The 21,685-nt window shown below is 47.1% G+C and overlaps 1 protein-coding gene across 1 annotated transcript in view; it reads right to left on the bottom strand.

Annotated features, from left to right (window-relative positions):
• Positions 1-21,685, bottom strand: part of DNAL1 (dynein axonemal light chain 1) — a 230,562-nt gene that overhangs the window by 13,555 nt on the left and 195,322 nt on the right. The window contains exon 7 of the mRNA XM_086937248.1: positions 4,153-4,293. Within this exon, the coding sequence (XP_086793374.1) occupies positions 4,153-4,293 (141 nt within the window). The remainder of the gene's footprint in view (positions 1-4,152; positions 4,294-21,685) is intronic.

The following is a 21,685-nucleotide window of genomic DNA, read 5'->3' as shown; positions in this document are numbered from 1 at the left end:
CCATACGCGTGGAAGGGTATACTCAGATGTTAGTCCCTTGCTCATTGCACCATCAGGATTCAAGCAAGCCAGGCCGAAGACGGCTGTAATGCCAGAAACCGGTCCCCGGAAGCTTGTTTCCTTCCCAGTGAAAGAATTGGCTTTGTAGTTTGGTTTGCCCTGTTCCCATCATGCACTGGGACAGGAACAGACTAATTTGCATATAGCCAGGTTCTGAGCTGGGATGGTGCAGTGAGCTAAAGAACGGTGTTGGATCTAGCCCTGATCTCTTGACTGGGTGAGAGTATTCTGCTTAATTCAGAAACTCTGTCCATCACCACCCCTTGTTGTTTAATTATTTTGTCCACCATAAGCGTGGAAGGGTATACTCAGATGTGAGTCCCTTGCTCATTGCACCATCAGGATTCAAGCAAGCCAGGCCGAAGACGGCTGTAATGCCAGAAACCGGTCCCCGGAAGCTTGTTTCCTTCCCAGTGAAAGAATTGGCTTTGTAGTTTGGTTTGCCCTGTTTCCATCATGCACTGGGACAGGAACAGACTAATTTGCATATAGCCAGGTTCTGAGCTGGGATGGTGCAGTGAGCTAAAGAACGGTGTTGGATCTAGCCCTGATCTCTTGACTGGGTGAGAGTATTCTGCTTAAATCAGAAACTCTGTCCATCACCACCCCTTGTTGTTTAATTATTTTGTCCACCATACGCGTGGAAGGGTATACTCAGATGTTAGTCCCTTGCTCATTGCACCATCAGGATTCAAGCAAGCCAGGCCGAAGACGGCTGTAATGCCAGAAACCGGTCCCCGGAAGCTTGTTTCCTTCCCAGTGAAAGAATTGGCTTTGTAGTTTGGTTTGCCCTGTTCCCATCATGCACTGGGACAGGAACAGACTAATTTGCATATAGCCAGGTTCTGAGCTGGGATGGTGCAGTGAGCTAAAGAACGGTGTTGGATCTAGCCCTGATCTCTTGACTGGGTGAGAGTATTCTGCTTAATTCAGAAACTCTGTCCATCACCACCCCTTGTTGTTTAATTATTTTGTCCACCATAAGCGTGGAAGGGTATACTCAGATGTGAGTCCCTTGCTCATTGCACCATCAGGATTCAAGCAAGCCAGGCCGAAGACGGCTGTAATGCCAGAAACCGGTCCCCGGAAGCTTGTTTCCTTCCCAGTGAAAGAATTGGCTTTGTAGTTTGGTTTGCCCTGTTTCCATCATGCACTGGGACAGGAACAGACTAATTTGCATATAGCCAGGTTCTGAGCTGGGATGGTGCAGTGAGCTAAAGAACGGTGTTGGATCTAGCCCTGATCTCTTGACTGGGTGAGAGTATTCTGCTTAATTCAGAAACTCTGTCCATCACCACCCCTTGTTGTTTAAGTACACTGACTTAACGGTGTCGATTAGGGTGGCGGGTGCTGTCTCAGAGACCTTCCCCATTGGGCGGGGTACCCGACAGGGCTGCCCACTCTCGCCATATCTATTTGCTCTCGCCATGGAGCCACTAGCGGCGTGGGTCCGCATAGATACGCAGCTGAGGGGGTTTGAGTGGGACTCTGGGCCGTCGGATAGGATAGCTCTGTATGCAGACGATGTGCTGTTCTTTCTCACTGACCTTAATAGGTCGGGCCCAAGAGTTCTTGAGATTATGAGGATATTTGGCGAGGTCTCGGGGCTTTATCTTAACGTCCAGAAATCTACCCTATGGACCCTAGGGGATGGTGCGGCGCTTGGCGACTGGGCGTCGACCCTTCGGGTGGCAGCGGGGGGCCTTAAATATCTCGGGGTATTCCTGTCGGATATACCGGGAGTCTCGTGGGAACGCAATATCGTTCCAGTGTGGGACAAAGTTACATCGGATATGAAGACGTGGTCCCGCATGCCCCTCAATATATATGGCCGCTCCGCCATATTTAAGATGGTAGCCCTCCCGCGTCTACTGTATCATCTACAAAATCACCCGTACCCTATCTCGTCGCAGTGGTTCCGCAAGGTCAATTCGGCTCTGGGTCGCTTTCTCTGGGCTGGGGGCGCCGTCCGGGTGGCGCTTCGCACCTGCTTTCTGTCCACATATTGTGGCGGACTAGCATCGTCAGATGTCCTATCTTACTACCAAGTGTCCCATCTGCTGGTGTTAAACGAATGGTGGTATGGCGACCGCAGTGACCCGGCCTATGCCTTGGAGCGATATCTGATGGATCCTGATACCCTGCATGAGCTCCTCTACTCGGCAGCCAAAAGAAAGAAACTCCCGATGGTTACACAGGTAGTGTTTCAGGTGTGGCGGAGGGCGCTGGGACGCATGGGGTGGTGGAACACACTGACGCAGGAGACTCCCCTGTGGCACAATGGACGTTTGCCGGCTCTGGCGGCGCTGCGGGAATTCCGCGGCTGGGATGAAATAGGGATCTCGACCCTGGGACATGTAATGAGGGGAACGACCCTTAAATCATTCCAGGCTTTGCGGGACGAATATGATATGCCGTACTCCCAATTCTTTCAATATTTACAAATTAGGCACGCTATCTCCCCTGCCTTGGAGGGACTGGAGTCCCTACCGGAATTCAGCCCCCTGGAAGCCAAACTGTTCATGGGGGAACTGAAAGATAAAAAAAATTCCTGCATATATCAATCCCTGGTTACCCACTGCTCCTCCTCCCTGGACAAATTGCGGTCCACTTGGGAAAGGGATGTAGGAGAATTAGATGAGGCTAGCTGGAGAGAGGCCCTGGCAGCCCCAGGGGAGACGGCTATTGCAGTACGATTACGCTTCATTCAATTTAAATACCTGCACAGGGCCTACTACACAAGAGAGCGATTGCATAAGGCTGGTCTGATTGCCTCCCCTGACTGCCTGAGGTATGGCCGTGAAGTGGGCACAATTATGCATATGGTGTGGTCTTGTGGGGTATTGGAGGGGTACTGGAAGAGGGTCTGGGATTGTCTGGATGAGGTGCTGGGTTGGACACTCCACCGTACGTCACAGCTGGGCCTCTTACATGTTCTGGAGCAGGTAGGAGGCAACATTTATAAAAGACACTTGTTAATATTAGGCCTGGTGGTGGCTAAAAGGGATGTGGCCCGTGCCTGGAAAAACTCTCGAGCTCCCCCGATAGAGGCCTGGAAGCAGAGATTTGACTACTGTATGAGTTTAGAACGTCCAGTGTTCGAAGCACGAGGCTGCCCTAAAAAGCATTTCAAAATTTGGAAGAGGTGGGCGGAATATAGGGGGCTGTGGCTGGAGCCGCCGACACAACAGGACGCTGTCGGTGAACAGCTGCTTGATGACCCTGGGCGAGGGTAGGAGTGTACTGCCAATTTCATATAGACTGCATTACCGAATATGGACCTTGGGGCGGGTGGATTGGGGGGTTCTTCGACAAAAATGAAAAATGTTGACTTCAATATTGATTGCTAGTCTTTGTACCTTGATTTTATGCTCATGGCTCCTCCGGGGTTCGGAGTACCGTGGAATGTCTTTGCAATCTTTCATGATATGACAATAAAGCTTGTTCTGAAAAAAAAAACATGTAGAAGAGCCTATAAGGCCCATGCACCACAGACCGCTTCTCCTAAAATATGCCCTGTGGAGATATTTGAATTGAATCAACCTGAAACAGGAAGATATATCCGCACTGCAAGGTGACTCAAGAGCTTTTGCTCAATCATCATTATAAATGTCACCTAAGTCTGCTTGCCATCACATCCGGAGGGCAGATAGTGTAGTGGAGGTATTAGGAACTAGATTCTGATAGATCTGGGAGGTCTTGTGGCTGTATATTCCCCCATCAGTTTACCCCCAATGGGTTGAAGTCTGGGAGGTCTCTGAGGGCACAAAGGGACAAGGAAACAGCATGACGTACTTGCTAATTTTCATAGAATTGGCAATTTTGTGAAATTTTGGAGAGAGAACTACTATCATGGCTGCTAATCAGTGAGAGAGATTAAAAATGTGGCACATAAATTTACCTGTGAATGTCACTACAAAGTTACCCGTGGGTGTGTTTGTTCAAACGGGTAAAGCCTTTGTTCGCAGTGATCACACACCTAAACAACTCTGTCATCTTATTGCTGTAATTCAATGTACTGATATTTCACAGGCATACATTAATACGCCAAACATTGTTGCTCATATAATGCGACCAAACATGCCATCTTACCATCAAGTTTTTTCAGCTTGGGTAGTCGCTTGGTTGCCTCTTCCACCCAGTTGCCTTCGTTGGTGTGCTTCTCCTCTAGGGGATTTGCCACAAACACAAGGTCTTCCAGTGATGTCAGATCAGCTAGTTTTACAAACTCCCCTACATAGAACAGAATATTTCAATCTTATTCACTCTGTGACAATAGCATCTTTTATATGCTTAGTTGTTAACACGAGACACAAACATATCAGCTACAAAAACATGGGCATCACAATAAGTTTTTTAATGGGCAGCCAAGGCTAGGAAAATAGGCAAAAACTGTAAAGAAGAAATTATACTCTGTGTTGGATTAATCATCAAATACTGCTAAAATTCAGCTTTGGACTTTGCTCAACAGCCCTGGTCATAATTCCATAGTAAAGGGAACCCTAGTGAAAACATAGGAACACGCAAATCAACATACTAACAGGTCAATGAGAAATAGGGTATTTTTAAGCCATAGGCGCATATAATGACGCAACACTTTACAAACCATATGAACAATTGAGCTAGGTGACATCCAATCGAGTTAGGTGACATCCTTCTTAATGACAAAAAAAAGACAGAAGTTCGGAAAAAAGGTCTGCTGTAGATCATGCCCAGTGTCACAAGAACACTCCCGGAATAAGAATCAAACTGGAAAATTGCAATTGCAACTATTGACATTACACAGCTACATGTGGCTAGGTCAAAAGTGGGATGTAAGGTTTGTGTTGTATTATATGGTAAGATTGTGCGACCTTACCATGTAATACACTTGCAATACTGCCTTGGGTCCAGTCGGGCTCCTTTGTAACACCTTAAGCTCAACCCTAGGTGGTTGCGGTTTAGAGCAGCAAGGCTTACACAAAGCAACTAGTGTAAAGCATTTTGAAGCCCAAACATCGAAATAAGAATGTCAACACTAATTGTAATAATTAGATGATATTTCTATGAATTTTTAGACCCCAAGAGGAGCAAAATCCGTTAAAGGGGTCCAAATATAGATTTTTACACAAAACTGAAATTTCAGTTGTTTAGTCCAAAGCACGAGCTAGCATTGCTAACTGCAAAGATGAGAAACGTTTGAAAAGTTTGAAAAAGTTGTTTTCAGCTTCTTCGGCCTGAGGTGGGCAACCGCATCTGCCAGGGAGAAGGTTAGGGGGGCCACTAAGGAGTATTTGGAAAGCTACCTGGTCACCAAAGCAGTCTCAAGTGCAGTTCCACACTTTACATCAAGCCCGCCATAGACTTCAATAGAGTTGTTCTGATGCTGGGGGTGCAGGATGCTGAAAGATGCTCCGGGTGCTGTGTGACAACAGGAGTATCTTTATGGTTATTCCTTGGTCCAAGGGTTAGGTTGGGCGACTTTGGCCACATAGGTCTATGTCCCTTGAAGTCCTCTTTGAGCCAGTAGAGGGCCAGCTGCGGCTGGATTACCAATCTCTGTACACAGCGGGTCCAGTCGTATGCTTTGGTGAAGGCTGATGTCTCTCTTGGGAGGCCAATCTAAACTCAGAAGACACTCCTGGGTCGAGCAGAGTCACAGGCAACTTTTGGCCATTGAGGATCAGTTTCTTGGGGTGCTAGGCAGCGATTTGCCAAAAGTGTTGCTGACTTTCCGGAATGGGCTTTTTGGCTTTAACGGCCCTGGTTGGAGGGTGTAAGCAGACTGGTAATTGGAGTCACTTCTTTGGTCTGGGGGCGCGAGAGCAGCTTTTACATGAGCCAAGAGCCACAGGCACAGTACATTTTTCGCTAGCCAAAAGTGCAGTCCAGCAGACGGTGCAGCCTTTCTTGCCAGGTCCAGGAGTCAGCAGGGCAGTCCTTCAGTCCTTTCTCCAGTTCCAGCGTGATTGGAGGTTCAGGGTGTAAGGGGTACCAAATTTGTGCACAGAAAGTGCCCTGGGGGGAATGATGCGGTAACTAGCCGATGGGCTACCAGAATCCCTCCCAACCTGTGACACCATCTGGCTATGTGTGCATCTGGCAATACCAGGTACACTATTCTGCCCACATCCAAGAAGAAGGAACACTTTCTTGAATGTTAGGACCTTGGCAGTCCACCTAGAGATGTTGCTGCCTGTTTGCTACATGCCCAAGGGAGAAGGGGGGGGGGGGGACAGCTGGGGCACTGGTCTTCGTTCTCTATTCCCAACGTCAGCCTGCCTGTCTGTACCCCTCACGAGTGTGATCACTATTTGATCACCAAAGAGGCTAACACCTTGAGTGGCTGCCTGTAAAGGTAGTTAACAGTAACACCTCTCCCTGTACCAGGCTTCTATTGGTCCTGAGCCTGGGAGTCATTCACACTACTCCCCAGGAGGGCAGAAGGCTGCTTGGTGGCCAGCAACTGTGCGAGGCCACTGGACAAACTGGGCAACAGTGTGACAGCTTTCTAAAAGCATAAATGCGACTGGGGCATCAAGTCACGTTTAATGCCATGATTAATTTGATACCTTAAAGTACTAATTTATGTAGACTCATTCAGAAGGTAGTCGGGATGATAGGTCAGATGGTAACTCGGTTAGCCACTGGGGCTACAAATATTTTCTCAGCAAAAATAACAATTTGGAAGTGTTGTGGTCAGGACATATTGAATGCATAGGTGCTCCTTAATAATATACAGCTCCCTGCCTCAGGGCTCCAAAGGCCTTCCTTAGGGGAGACTTGTATATATCTGGTCAAGGAAGTGGGGTCAGAGTTGAACTAGCAGTGTAAAACTGCTCTTCCAGGCTTCAATGGTAGGCTGAGAGCCATGTTGTACTTTGTTCCACACAGGGTGACGCAGTCAGTGCTGCAGTCCTGAGGGGACACTGTCTTACATGCCCTGGGTACTCTTGGTATCTTATACTAGGGACTTATAAGTAAGCAGGTTATGTTGGTTGGGTGTAGCCAATACAACATATATTTTGTATGGGGTTAGAACACTGGCACTGTGGTCGGGTCAGCAGGCCTCAGTGCACTCCGAGTCAAAAAACTAGCAGCCTCACTCTAATACGTTGGGGTGATCATGCAAAAAGAAGCATTTATTTACATGGGCAACGAGAATACAAAATGGGGAATGCAATTGATGAATTAATCACAGCCTCTGGAAATTCTATGGACCCCATTTCATTAGATCGTTTTATTGCTCTTTTTTCCACTACATACAGGAACCAATTTCCATTCAAATCAGACTCGGTCTCTTTTAGGACAGATTGTCTAGCCCAAACCAATAGACAGTGTCGCCCTATATACAGAAATGCAAACCGCCCGGACAGGTTTCTTCCTTGCTGGGCCTCGTCAGTGATGCATGGAGCCTCTGTAATGGACGATGGGATGAAATCTAATCAGAATAATAACCAGTGGTTCAGAGACATCAAGTATTTCCACCACTCTCTTTTTCGCTAAATGACAATATAAGATGAGCCATGACCAGGTAAAGATAAAACAACTTATATTTAGGTAGATCTAGGATCTTAAAGGTGTACTATTCTACCATGTAAATAGGTTTAGTTTGTACAAACTGTATAAAAAATGTGAAAGACAATAAAATATGCATTTTTTTCATAAAATATAGTGTGACATTAATGAATATTTCTAAGCGAACATGGATTCAAACATGGGTCCATCTAGCTACTTATAATAAATACTCAAGGATACAAAGGCAGTACAGCACAAATGCAGGAGTACTAACAATGTCCTTGCCTTGTATGCATAGCCTACATATTAGGACTTGCCCCCTCATTACAGTCAATGCTTTATTTTTATATCAAGATTGGGGAATAAACTAAAAAAAGCATGAAATTCCAGTGACACTTCGGTAAAAAAGGACTAAGGAAATTGTGATTTTGTCCTGTGGCCAGAATATTCTTTTTCTTTCTTTTTTTAAAACAAACTTGAATAACTTTTTTAAGTCCACTGGTAGGAACACATCTACATCCATGCAGCAGCACCAAAGTACCAATCACAAAAATAAATTCACAAACCCAATCCGTAGTAAGCTTCCCATCCCCTCCAAATCTTTTCGTACTTTTGCAGGCAATCCCGTGCAGCATAATAGGTTTTTTCAGTTGGAAACACCAGTCTACGCCTGCCCTTGTTTCCGCTAGGGAATGGATTGTTTGAGGAGTTCCACCTTCAAGCAATGTCTCGCTTTGTAACCAATGAGCGAATCCATATCGAGGTATGATCCACTCGGGGGCCTCCAAGGTCATCTATCATGCCCTGCAGGGCCACCCTGGGAGTCAGCTCAAGGGTTCGCTCTAGAACCTCAGAGTTCATGTTGTATCTACTGCCAGTAGGGTGCTAGAATGGGACAGGCCGAGACCATGTGATAGAAGTCAGCAGCTAGCGTGGAGCACCTAAAACAGGAGGGGTGAGGGATATTGCCAGCTAGGTGTAACCGAGCATATGAAGGTAATTTAGCTGGATCAGACGGAGGCATATGAAATAGCCAGCACACGCGGGAGCCAGTCTAGCATCTCTTCAGTCCGGCAGATCAAGCTCATCAATTCACTCCTCTCAGCTGTGTTTAAGTGTATACAGCCAGTGAGGGGCATTTACAAAAAGCAAGAGATGCACTTGGGTGATGGCGCCCCTGCCAATGCGCCCAATCCGGATACTGGCCTCAAGGCGGCTGAATTCTAGAAAATCAGTGTCCAAGGAGAAGTTGGCAGTGTGGGTGTGACATAGTTGTAAATATTTATGGAATGGTGTCCAATTAAGTTGGTAACTGTCTTGCAAGTCCCAGAAAGTAAAAATGCGATTCCCCACACACTGATCCCAAAGGCCTGTGATGTCTATTGTTTCCCACTTGTGAAATCCCTCCAAGTCAGATGTGTGGTGTAGCCGCATCCCCTTCCAGAGGGTGTGTCATCCCTGTCAAACGGCAGCTCTAGCCCAAGAATAGTAGGGAGGATCCAAAAAATGAAGACCACACAGATGACATTGAGGAGGATACAGGGTTTCGGTGCGCCATCAAAATGCCCAAGATATTGTTCGGACCCAGGAAAAATTGTTTCCCACGGTATGTCAGGTAATTCCAGCCTCCATTCAACCAAACATTATTTTATTTATTTATTTATGCATTTTTATATAGCGCGGACTTTACCCGAAGGCGTCAGAGCGCTTCACATTAGGAACAGAAATGAAACATAATGAGAAACATTACAAAAGAGCAGATTACAAAAGCATACGTTACTTCCATAAGGTAATAGTGACAATTGTGAGCAAACAAAATACATGAGGTAGTAAAAATTGTGAGCAACCAAGAATACATGAGGTAGTAAAGGTAATAGTGACAATTGTGAGCAAACAAAATACTTGCGGTAGTGAAAATTGTGAGCAACCAAAAATACATGAGGTAGTAAAGGTAATAGTGACAATTGTGAGCAAACAAAATACTTGAGGTAGTAAAAATTGTGAGCAACCAAAAATACATGATGTAGTCAAAAGTGCACAAGAGGAAAAGTGACAAGTGTGCAGTTATAAGAGAAAACAGAGTATAATTTGAGGTATAATACTGCAATAAGTGCTAGGCACAAGAACAAGCGTTACGTAGGCAAGGTGGCACTTGTGGAAGTATCAAAGGTAAAAACATGTGAAAGGTAGCAACCGTGTGTTACAAGGGCAAAGTGGTGTGTGCATGTTTAAAAGGGCACCGAACACAAGTACATGGAGAATACTGCAAAAAGGCAGACACTCCAACCACAGGAAAACACTGGAAAGGCACTTCCATGGTCATGGAAAGTAGAAAATATCAGTAGTGGGAAGTCTTCCTCCAAATAGCAAGAGGACGTGAATTACTTTTGGAGGTGTCTCTGGAGGAGGGGAACTTTGAGGTCCCTCTTGAAGGCCTGGGAGGAGGCGGTGGTCCGGAGCGGAGGCGAGTTCCAGATTCTCACTGCGCTGCCTGAAAAGGATTGGGCCATTGTTCTTTCCTTCTTGAAAGTGGGAGGTTCAAGCAGTAGATTCTCCGCATTGCGTGAAGGTCTAGAGCCTCCAGAGAGTTTGAGTTTATTCGCCAGGAAGCGGGGAGAGGAGGAGTGCAAGGCTTTGTGGGTGATACAAGCGGTCTTGTAGATAGCTCTAGCCTCGAAGGGAAGCCAGCGGAGGGTGGATAACATCGGTGTGATGTGATCGCTTCTTTTGGCCCCATAAATGAAACGAGCTGCTGAATGAAAGACAGACTTAAGTGGGGACAGGTGAGATTTGGGGAGGCCAGTAAGAAGAGAATTGCAGTAGTCTAGTCTGGAGAGGACCAGCGATTGCACCAGGGTTATAAGGTCCTGCTCCGGGAAGAAGCGACGGATTCCCCAAAGAAGGCGCAGTTGGTAGCGAGCAGATTTTGCAATAGAATTGATGTGGGGGGTTAAATTGAGTTTTTTGTCTAGAATGACACCCAGGGATTTTGCGCTGTCGACAATGATGGGTTTATTGTTTAGTAGATTCATCTAATCCATCCATGATTGAACCGGGGGTGGAGAGAGTGAGGCGGAGAAGAGGAGGAATTCAGTTTTGGAGGGATTCAGAATCAATTGATGAGATGACATCCAGTTTTGAATGGAGTCAAGAGTAGATCTTAGGATGGAGAGATCATGAGTGGAGGCAACCTTGAGGTAGAGTTGAGTGTCATCTGCATAGAGATGATAGTGAATCCCGGATTTGCTTAGGAGGTTTCCCAGTGGTTCTAAGTAGAGACTGAACAATGTGGGTGCAAGTATAGAGCCTTGGGGAACACCTTGACCCACCGCCACAGGAGAAGAGAGACTGTTCGCTATTTTGATCATTTGAGATCTGTCAGAGAGGAAGGATGCAAACCATTTAAGCACAGTGCCCTCCATGCCCATTCTCTGTTGAAGAATATTGAGGAGGGTGTTGTGATTAACAGTGTCGAAGGCTGCGGAAAGGTCAAGGAGAATTAGCAGACAGGACCCCCCTGAGTCGAGTATCCTCAGCGCATCATCAACCACTTGCAGTAGGGCTGTTTCAGTGCTGCAGTTTTGGATGAATCCGGAATGACAATTGTCAAGAAGATCATTGTCCTTGATATGACGAGTGAGTTGTTTGGCTACACATCTTTCCGTGATCTTCGCAAGAAAGGGAAGGTTAGTGATGGGGCGGAAGTTGTTGAGGTCATTCGCATCAGCAGTGGGCTTTTTCAGCAGAGGGGTGACCTGCCCAGTTTTGAAGGAGACAGGAAGGGAGCCTTGCCAGAGGGAGAGGTTGATCAGAGTGGTCCAATAGGAGAGGGAATGGGTATAGAAGTCAAAGGCAATGGCACTGGGGATAGGGTCAAGAGAATGGTTGGAGGGCTTTGTTGTGCGTATGCACTTGAGAAGGGCATCTTCAGATATGGGGTCAAAGCTCTGCCAAATGGCTAAGGATTTGCGCTCCTCTGGAGGTGTAGGATGAGCAACCTGATCCATAAGTGATTTCACCTTTCCATCGAAGAAATTAGCGAAATCCGCTGCTCTCTTTGTAGAATCCTCCACCTTGGAGGTTGGGGGAGAGCAGCTCGGAGTCTTGATGAGATCGAATAGTTTTTTGGGTCTATTTTTGGCGGAATCAAGGAGGGTTTTGAAGTGCGTCGCTTTCTCAAGGAAGATGTGCTTGTGGTATTTGGATCTTGCTGTGCGAAGCAAGGCTAAATTGTCAGTGAAAGGCAATTGCCTCCATTGCTTCTCCAGGAATCTTAGCTGCTTCCTTTCCTCATAAAGGGATTTGTTGAACCAAGGTGCTGAGGGAGTGGGCCTTATCCTTTTCCTTTTGAGTGGAGCGACGTTATTAATTTCAGCTGCAAGAACTGTGAGGCATTGGGAGGTGAGATCGTCAACAGCTATGTTCGGGTCTAGCCTTGGAAGTGATAGCAAAGCTGATTCACAGAGGGGACCGACATCAATGTTTTTGGCATCACGGAACCAGGAGATGGCCCTCTTGGGTTGGCCAAGAGTTATAGAGTGTGAAAGTTGAAGAGAGAATGGGATGAGGTGGTGGTCAGACCAATCTACATGAATAGGGGTAGTAGTAGAAAGCATGCCTGCTTTAGAAATAACAAGGTCCAGGATTGCGCCCTTAGAGTGGGTTGGTTCAGTGCAGTGTTGGATAAGATCATTTGCCGAGAGGAAGGTGGCCAGTGAGTTCGCAGAGGAGTCTTGCGGAGCGCCCCAGTGGAGATTGAAGTCACTCACAATGGTCTGATTGTCACTTTGAGAGTATTGGTCGCTGATGAAGTCTTTGAGATCTTCTATAAACGAACTACTACTACTACGAGGCGGGCGGTAAATGATATGGAATCTGAGCGGTGAACGGTGTTGCAATTGAAGCTCAAGAGAAAGGCATTCAAAGGTGTGGGAGGAGCTGCTAGGAGACGCCTTAAGTTGGAGGGCGTTTCTGAAGAGGACTGCAACACCTCCCCCCGTGTTTTCGGTTCTGTCATTCCTAAATATGGAATAACCTGTGGGTAATAGGAGATCAAACATAGAGTGAGAGGTATCTTTGAACCAGGTCACTGTGAGGAAGAGGATGTCAAGTTTGTGAAGGGTGATGGTGTCGGAGATTTCAAGTTTGTGTTTTACTGCAGATCTGCAGTTGTGAAGCATACAGCGCAGCTCTGTCAAGACTGTTTAGGTGACGGGGGCACTTGGGCTCTGAAGGGTGATCAGGATATTGTACATTTGCGGGGGTGCTCGGGAGGGTTTAGGTGGACGCTTTGTTCTGACAGAGGTGATGGTCGGAATAGTGTAGACAGTGGGGTTGCTAGGGTATGCCTGTGGAAGAAGGGTGGCGTTCAAGGGCTTGTGTGAGTTAACGACGTTTGCAGACGAAAGGTTGAGCCTGGCTGTATTGGGGTGAGGGGGCGAGGTGCATCTCTGGGGAAGTTGGGAGGGAGTAGAGGTGCATGGAGGGGTGGAGATCTTAGAGCATAAAAGTGAAATGGCAGCTGAGAGATGGAGGTGATCAGAGAGCCTAGCGTATTTTCCAATGAGAAAGAGGCAGAGCACGGAAGGTTGGGTGGCTCGATTGAAATAAGGGGGGGTGGAATTGGTGGTGGACGGCAGGGAGAGGTGAGGGGACAGGAGGTGTGTTGGGGGTGGGGTTCACAGGTGGGGAAAGGTGGAGGTTGGGAGCGGGAGTAAGTGAATTGGGGGTTAAGGGAGAGTTGTCATTGTTGGTGTTGCGAGAGGGAGAGGAATTAAGGACAAATTTAGAGGGAGAAAGGTGCGGAACACGTCGGTAGGGAAGTAGGAGGGGGAGGCCTGTGTGGTGTCATGGGAGTGTAGGAGGTTTGGGAGGAAAAGAGGTGCATTGGTTGCGGAGGTCCTATCAGTTAGGAGGGGAAGCAGTGAGGGAAAGGTCATCTGGCAGAGTGAGGGGGGGTTGAGAGAAAGGGATGTTGAGGAGGGGAAGTGGTTCTGCTGGGCCCGAGGGAGGGAGATGGAAGGTGTTCCTAGGAGGGGAAAGGGGGTAGTGCGGCAGTACTGGAGGAGTAGGAGGGAGGAGAGAGATGCAGTGGGGAAGTGGCAAAAACGGGGTGAATGACGAGGGGATGAAGGGGTGGAGAGGAGGGATGGAAGGAGGGCTAAGGGGAGCATAGGGAAAGTTAATTGGGGGAGAGTGTTGGAGGAGAGGTGGACTAAAGAGGGGGGTGATGGGAAGAAGTATGGGGGAGGAGAATAGATTGGAGTATCGTGATAGTGCAGATGGGATGAGGAGCGTGTTAGCTAGTGGTAAGGCTGAAGTAATGCGGGAGGGGACATACTGTGGGGGGGGGGAGGAATAGGAGATGAGGTAAGTTGGGGGGGGAAGGGAAGAGGGCCGACCTGTGCTTCTCGAGAGTGCAGCCAATTGGAGTGGAGTGGGGTCGGCGGAGGAGAAAGGGAGTAATGGGTGGAGCTGGAAGGAGAGTCAGGGGGAAACCCAGTTGCAGAGACGGGGAGTAAGGAGGGGAAGAGGTGGTCAAAGAGCGAGAGGCAGGAGTCTTTGCCTTGGATCATGACAGTACCGTTGTTATAGAGTGAGATAGTGAGGTAGCCATTGAAGCACCCAGAGGGGGAAATTTTTAGTTGTTTCCCATAAGGGATAGAAGAGGAGGAGGTGGCGTTAAGGGAATTGTAAAAACTGTTGGACCAAGAGGGGATGTCGCGAGTGAAGAAGATGAAATCGTTTTTGAGCCTCCCAAGGCGACCATTGTAAAATTGATCCACAAAAAGGGAGTCCGGGAAACGTTCAATAGTGTTATGCTTAAGTCGTTTTATTGTAGCTTTAGTCTGGTCGGGAGGATAAATGATTTTGTAGCAGTTGGCTCCAGACTTAACTCGAGAGGTGGCCATGTTGGGAAGCTGAGGCGAAGGAGGGTGGGGGAGAGATGAGAGGGGTGTTGCTGGGAGAGCGGTAGTGAGGAGAAAAAAGAGGGCAAAAAGGGGGCGCATAATCCAAACGTTTATGGTGGAAAAACCGGGTTAATGTGCCGTCAGGCTGTAAAAAGGCCTAAACGCTGCAGCTGGCACTACTTGCTGCGCAGCTGTAAAAAGGCCTAAACGGTGCAGCTGGCACTACTTGCTGCGCAGCTGTAAAAGGCCTAAACGGTGCAGCTGGCACTACTTGCTGCACAGCTGTAAAAAGCCTAAACGGTGCAGCTAGCACTATTTGCTGCGCAGCTGTAAAAGTGTTCAAAATAAATACCACACAATTAAAGAGTTAAGCGGATGGCGATTTTGATGGAGGAATGCATTACTCGCAGACGCCCGCAGGGATGTCCGATTGTTTGAAGGAAGCACTGGCCGTGAAGAAGAAACATCTGGAAGACAGGCTGTGACTCACTTAATACAGTTTGGCAATTAGGCGTGTAGGTGCGCGCTGCGCGCGGCGTCGAGGTCTCAAATTCCGCCATTTTCAGGACAGGCGGCATGAGCGGGTCGTGAAACAGCCGTTCTGAGCCAATATGGGGACCGTTTAAGGCTGGGTCAGTAAGATTGAGCTAAGGCAGGCAGTTTCAGGCCGTTACAAGAATGCAGTGCTCGGAGTCGGGCAGCGCCATTTTGGAGCACATGTGCAAGTGCTGCCAGACTTGTAGGGCTTATCCGGGAGTCAACAGGGGCTCTCCGCTCACACTTCCGCAATTTAAGGTGTTAATAGGCGGGCCTACAGGTATGCTGGTGTAACATAAGGGCAAGCGGCATCGGGCGCGCATTGAAATCGCGCTGAATAAAAGTTTCACGGGCTCACCGTCGTGCGCGGCGTCGAGGTCTCAAATTCCGCCATTATCAGGTCAGGTGGCATGGGCTGTTCGTGAGATAGCAGTACTGAGCCAAAATGGGGACCGTTTGAGGCTGTGTCGGTGGGATTGAGCTGAAGCGGGCAGTTTCAGGCAGTTTCAGCAGTGCTGGAGTCGGGCGGCGCCATTTTGGAGCACCTTTCTCATTAGTGTCTGTAGGTGGCGCTATTTTATGACCCACAGTGAATAATGACCCTTTAATTTCGAAAGATTGTTTTCCTATATCTTTGCAGTTTAATATAGCGCAACTCTGGCTCGAGAGCACTTCAGCGCTTTATTTCTCCTCGAGGCTCCCTGGGCATGAGTCAATGTAAGGCCCCCTACTGCCTGCAGTGGAGAATTTGTAGGGCCCTCAATAGACGAATTCGTGCCGATTTTCAAATGGTGCCTGCCCTGATCCGGGCACCACCATCTTAAGGTCAGGCAGCCATGGCAAATCATATTAGATGCAATTGTAGGGCCCCCGCCCGCCGCTATGGGACACCTCCTCACCACAGTCACAAGCGAGAGCATCAGCCTTCCCTTCGGTCTCAGCAGCAGGTTTCTAGCGTCTCCGGAGCGGCCACCAGACTCGTCAGTCCCCCTCACTGCCTGGTGCCAGTCTCGCCGATCGCGGGCGCCATCTTGCCGCTTGAAAACATGCCGAGCAGGGAGGGAGGTATGCAATCTCGGCTTTCGGCCCCTTCTCGCCTCCGCCGACCACAGCAGTAGCGCTCAATAGGGGCACCGGACCTTCCTGGGCGGAATGTGGCGCCGGGTCACAGGATTGGTGTCCGTGATCGGTGTTTGTGGAGGGCAGCCGCGGAGGAGCTCCGGAGCTCTCCTCTGCCTACAGCACACGAGCCACCCTTTGATCATTTGATTATTGACAAGTGTGATGCCAGCTAGTAGCAGTGGAGTTCCACCATCCCCAGGCGCTTTCGTACGGGGACTGCCAGCCATTTATGAAAGCAATGCTGGAACAGCCACCAGACCAAAGGAAGGCTGGGAGGACGGAGTTGAGCACATTCAGCCATTGAGAGGAGATCAGGAAATTTTGAAATACACACAGAAAATGAAGACGGATCATCATCTTAAAAAGAGCTAAACAGCCCATGATGTGCAGTAGAAGCTGAGTCCATGTCTGGGTATCCCGCTTCTCTGTAGACACCAGAGGGAGAAGTTAAGGTGTATCGAAAGTTCTGGGAGAAGAGCACTATAAACCCTCATGCACTTAAAGGAGAGATGCCGTACCAAAAAGTCAGATTGTCAGGCGAGGGTCGTTGCATCGCCCTTGACCAGGAACAGTATAGATGTGGATCTGTTCACCCTCAGACCAGAGGCTTCTTCATACAGGCCAAGGACAATAAGACAGCAGGCCTTAAAGTCTGTGGGTCAGCCAGGAAGAGTAGGATGTAACCCACATATCCTCTCCTGCATCCCTGGGCCACAAGCGGTATTGAGCATCACAGCCGAGCACCCATGCAAAGGGCTCAATTGAAAGGGCAAACAGGAATAGAGGGCAGCCCTGGCTGTGCTTCTGTGGATAGAGAACCTAGGGGAGAGGGATCCATTGACCTGGATCAGTGCAGAGGGCTGGTGTTAAAGGGCTCCAATGAGGCGACATATGTATGTCCCCCTTCCAGCACGATCCAGCACCGACCAAAGGTAGGACCAATTTCCTGTATCAAAGGTTTTTTCAAAGTCTACTAAAAGCAGAACTGCTGAAAGATGGGAGCTGGTTATCTAGGATAGTGCCACCTGGACTTTTCTAATGCAGTGTCGCGTGCTGCGCCACGGCATAAAACTCCACATTGGTCATGGTGGATCAAATAGAGGAGGGCAGTCTGCAGCCAGTTAGCCAGGCTCTTACCGAAAAGTTTGAGTTTGGTGTTGACAGAGGAGTGACCTGGCTTATTTTTTACCACTATGGAGGCCAGATACAGCCCAGGCGGAAAGGCTCCCCGCTTAGCCACCTCAGTATAGAGCTTTAGCAGAACGGGGGTCAGGTCAGTGCAGAACTTCTGGTAATAGTCAAAGTGGAACCCACAGGGGCCGGGCGTATTGCCCGACGACCTGTCGGACAAGGCAGAGTAGACTTCGTAGGCAATGATGGATTGGTCTAGTTCACGGGCCAGATGGGGGAGGTTCTATGTAGCAGAATATCAGCTATATTGGGTGCTCCACCTCCAGAGTCTGTGACCCGATTCTTAAGTGTAGACCGCATGCATGTCTACAAAGGCCCTGCCTTGGCTCAACACACATCCAACTTCAGGACACTTGGATCAATGTAAAATTACACAGACCCAGAGGAAGATTTAATAACATTTTGGGCTGGGTTTGAATCACAAATCTGATGCGAACTGCCACTACACCTTCATTTGAGATTTACTCTAGAGTACTTTTGGACTTTGATGCAAAGCCCTATCTATTAACATCTGTAGAAACAGCTTTGCTCCAAAATAATAATGCTCCTTTCGGTGGGGTATTGTTAAAAACTAAAAAGGTTTATATTTCTTCAAAACTTTCTGACTTAGCATGTTTGCTGCACTTTAGAGCACAGATCCAATGTAGGATATTTAGACTGTCTTAGCATGAAATTTGTACTTGAAGGGTGTCTTTCCAGTACACAGCCTATGCTAGACATCATACAGACACCTTTAAACTTTGGTGCAAAGGTGGTTGGGTGGCGCTAAGCAGTTTGCTTGTACACCAGTGCTAGAGGAGAGAGCAGGGCAGTACCATATGAACCAAGAAGGAGCGCCAGATCTAGGTAGATATGGCACTGTCTGGCATTTTCCCTTTCATACAACACAGCACATTCATTGAACACTTTGTAAATCTGCTTCTTAGTCCTAGTCTCAACTGTGGTCCCTCCACATTGTCCAAATCTCAGTGGATATCTATGCCATATGTTGGTGATGCACAGATCATCTGCAGGAGTGACTTGACTTTATAAGCTATCAAAAGACAGGCCACAGATAATCTTCCATTTTTTAATGACCAGAACTGAGTAAGCCACTCTTGAAACATGTAATTTGCTATTTCTTTAACTGCATTAGAGATGTTCTCACAGTCTCTTTTGATTTGAGTTCCAAGTTATTTGTGATCAAGTAAATGTAAATGTAAATGTATTGGCATTTATATAGCGCACTACTTACCCGTAGGGTCCCAAGGCGCTTCGACCGCTGCGAAACCCTTCCTGGCTTCCCTGAGAGATGGTCCCTTAATGGGTATCTCCAGGGTGAGACCAGGCATCCCCGGCGGTCTGGTGGGGCCGTTAGTGAAGATGAGCCAAGCTAATGCCCAGAGTTGCCGAGTGTGATCGCTGATCAGAGTGGGCACCGAGGCGAGAGAATTATCGAGTCCGCTGACCCTGGTCCAGAAAGATGCCGCGCCGGGAATCGAACCCTGGTCCCGGGCCGTCCTCTGCTCTCGGGTCTGCCGCCTCTAACCAGTGAGCCACACTACTTCACTACCCTTCCCGCTCATCGCCAATCATACACCACCAGTCACTTTTTTCTTATTTCCAAACATCTGTTTTGGTACAAAGTATGGACAAGTGATTGACTAAACAATACAAGTATCTATATAACAGAAAGGAGGAGTACCACCAGAAAAAAAGCTCAAGAAGCGATTTTGGTGGGATGGTTTTCTAATGAGAAAAAGAAGAAAGTCCTTCTTTGGTTTTAATAAACCCCTCACTCACCGACCTGGTCGGTGACATGCTTCATCATTGGGGCCACCTTGACAGCCGAGTGCCATCAAGGTGTGCTGCGACACCTGGAATACAGTGGAGCTGGTATATGAGTGAGGAGTGCAAGAAAAAAGTAAGTGTGTTAAAATTGTCCTGGTATGGCTTATAGGTGAAAAATGTTATTCTTAAGACTACTGGACAATATTAAAAAAGTGTGTGTAGATACAATAATAGGTTTAATTATGACCAAGTGTATCTGTAATTAAGTGGAAGGTCTACATGTTTCAAACCGTAATGGAAAATGCTGTTTTTTCTTCAGGACCAAGAAAGGAAATGGGTGGACAGGGTACACTAACGCCCTGCCATACCTGCATTCCTTTGTTCCCTAGTAACAAAAATGGTTACAGGGCGAATGGAGCTGTAACCCGGGGATGGTTAAGCTGGGAATAAAAAAGACTCCTTGGAGGGGCTGACAAGGTATACGGCTTGACTAGCCGCTCGAAAACTAATATGTTTTTCAACAGTGGCCTCCCTTCCCTCTAATCCCGTGCAGCCTAATGACCCTTAATTAGGAGTCTTTTTTATTCCTAGCTTAACCATCCCCGGGTTACAGCTCCATTCGCCCTGTAACCATTTTTGTTACTAGGGAACAAAGGAATGCAGGTATGGCAGGGCGTTAGTGTACCCTGTCCACCCATTTCCTTTCTTGGTCCTGAAGAAAAACCGGCATTTTCCATCACGGTTTGAAGCATGTAGACCTTCCACTTAATTACAATAACACTTGGTCATAATTAAACCTATTATTGTATCTACACACACTTTTTTAATATTTTCCAGTAGTCTTAAGAATAAAAAATTTCACCTATAAGCCATACCAGGACAATTTTTAACACACTTACTTTTTTCTTGCACTCATCACTCATATACCAGCTCCACTGTATTCCAGGTGTCGCAGCACACCTTGATGGCACTCGGCTGTCAAGGTGGCCCGATGATGAAGCATGTCACCGTCCAGGTCGGTGAGTGAGGGGTTTATTAAAACCAAAGAAGGACTTTCTTCTTTTTCTCATTAGAAAACCATCCCACCAAAATCGCTTCTTGAGCTTTTTTTCTGGTGGTACTCCTCCTTTCTGTTATATAGATACCTAGCCTAGGGGGATAAGGAGTACGTTTCCGTCCACTCCGGTGGATAAAATCCCTTTACCCTCTCCATTTGTTTAATGTAAACAATACAAGTGCCACCTGTTTACCGAGAAAGTGTGTGGGAAATATGATGTTACAAAACAGTGTAATCCACACACAATAATGCATGTATGTGTTCTTTGCCTATTTTAGGTGACAAGCTGTTTCTTTGGTTCAGCCCGCAACAAAATTAGATATGGAGAGTTTTAATAACAATGGGGCAGGGACTGGACAACTATACAACATCTAAACACAATTTTAAATCCAGTCTGAATAAACAGCAGTATATTCCTAACTTTCACCCAATCTGTTAGTTGCTGTAATATACATTTTACATACATTCTATTCATATGGCCTAGCATGGTTAACAGGCTCCAGTCACAGGGATCTTTACTACTGCCCTTTTATGTAAAAAAGATCAGCACCAAAATCCTCACAACATGAGAAGCCTTCCTTGTTCTAGCAGGAGACAAACACTTGTTGGATATTTGAGGCCCATAATCTAGAATTATGCATGTAGGTTATATTCACCCAGCCATTGGGCCAACAACTCATGATGGCTACAAAGAGGAACAGGAATCTTTTCATTAGTACTCTATTGTGCCAGAAGCTCCTTTCCCGTTAGGTCACCATTATATAGATGGTACATGTGGGTTTCCTATTCTATGCGCATATGTTTACTGGTGTTTAAAACCATATCCTTGAAGGCTTTTCCACCTGCAAGTTGTTGCCATACTATAACGTATCCTGCTTTGATTAAAACTAACACAATTTTCACAATAGTTGAGTAGATTGACTGCATTTTTATTTTGAATTTAATAAAGTTCTTTAAATGAAGCCTAAAATTATTTCCTACTCATAAAAGCACATTATGGTCTTTTGTCTAGTCGGTCCTGGCTGCTCTTATTGTTTATTTAATTGGCATTATTATGTATGTACCTGTTTCACCAGAAGTGTGGAATGTAGTAATACAGGGGTGCTGGGGTTGGGGGTCCAGGGAAGATGAGTGTTGTATATTTACCAGAAAAAGACAAGGGGTTCAGTAAGGTGAAATGGTTAGTTTTGAGTGCAAGAATTAAGGGTTGATTTAGATGCAGCAGCTGTACAATAGTATTTTAAGTGTTTTGAAAGGAGGAACACTTTAAGACCCTTCTAATGGACAGAGACCCCAGTTGCCATCTCAGGTGTGTCATTTTTTTTCAACCATCATTTTATGATCCATCCACACTTCTCGGTGAAAACATGTGGGTCAGCTATTCCCCCTGCCTAGGATCAGTTACTAAATATCAGGGTAGACCTAATTCTTTATTACAACTCTGTCCCATATGTTGCCTGTGAATATAACCTCCCAGAACCTGGGCTTCTTCAGAGTTACCCTGGATTATTCTTTCTACCCTTAGTGGGAGAAACTTTGT

This window comes from Lissotriton vulgaris, chromosome 9 (genome assembly GCF_964263255.1).
Source record: "Lissotriton vulgaris chromosome 9, aLisVul1.2, whole genome shotgun sequence".
Lineage (NCBI taxonomy): Eukaryota > Metazoa > Chordata > Amphibia > Caudata > Salamandridae > Lissotriton > Lissotriton vulgaris.
This window is presented reverse-complemented; position numbering and strand designations above follow the sequence as displayed.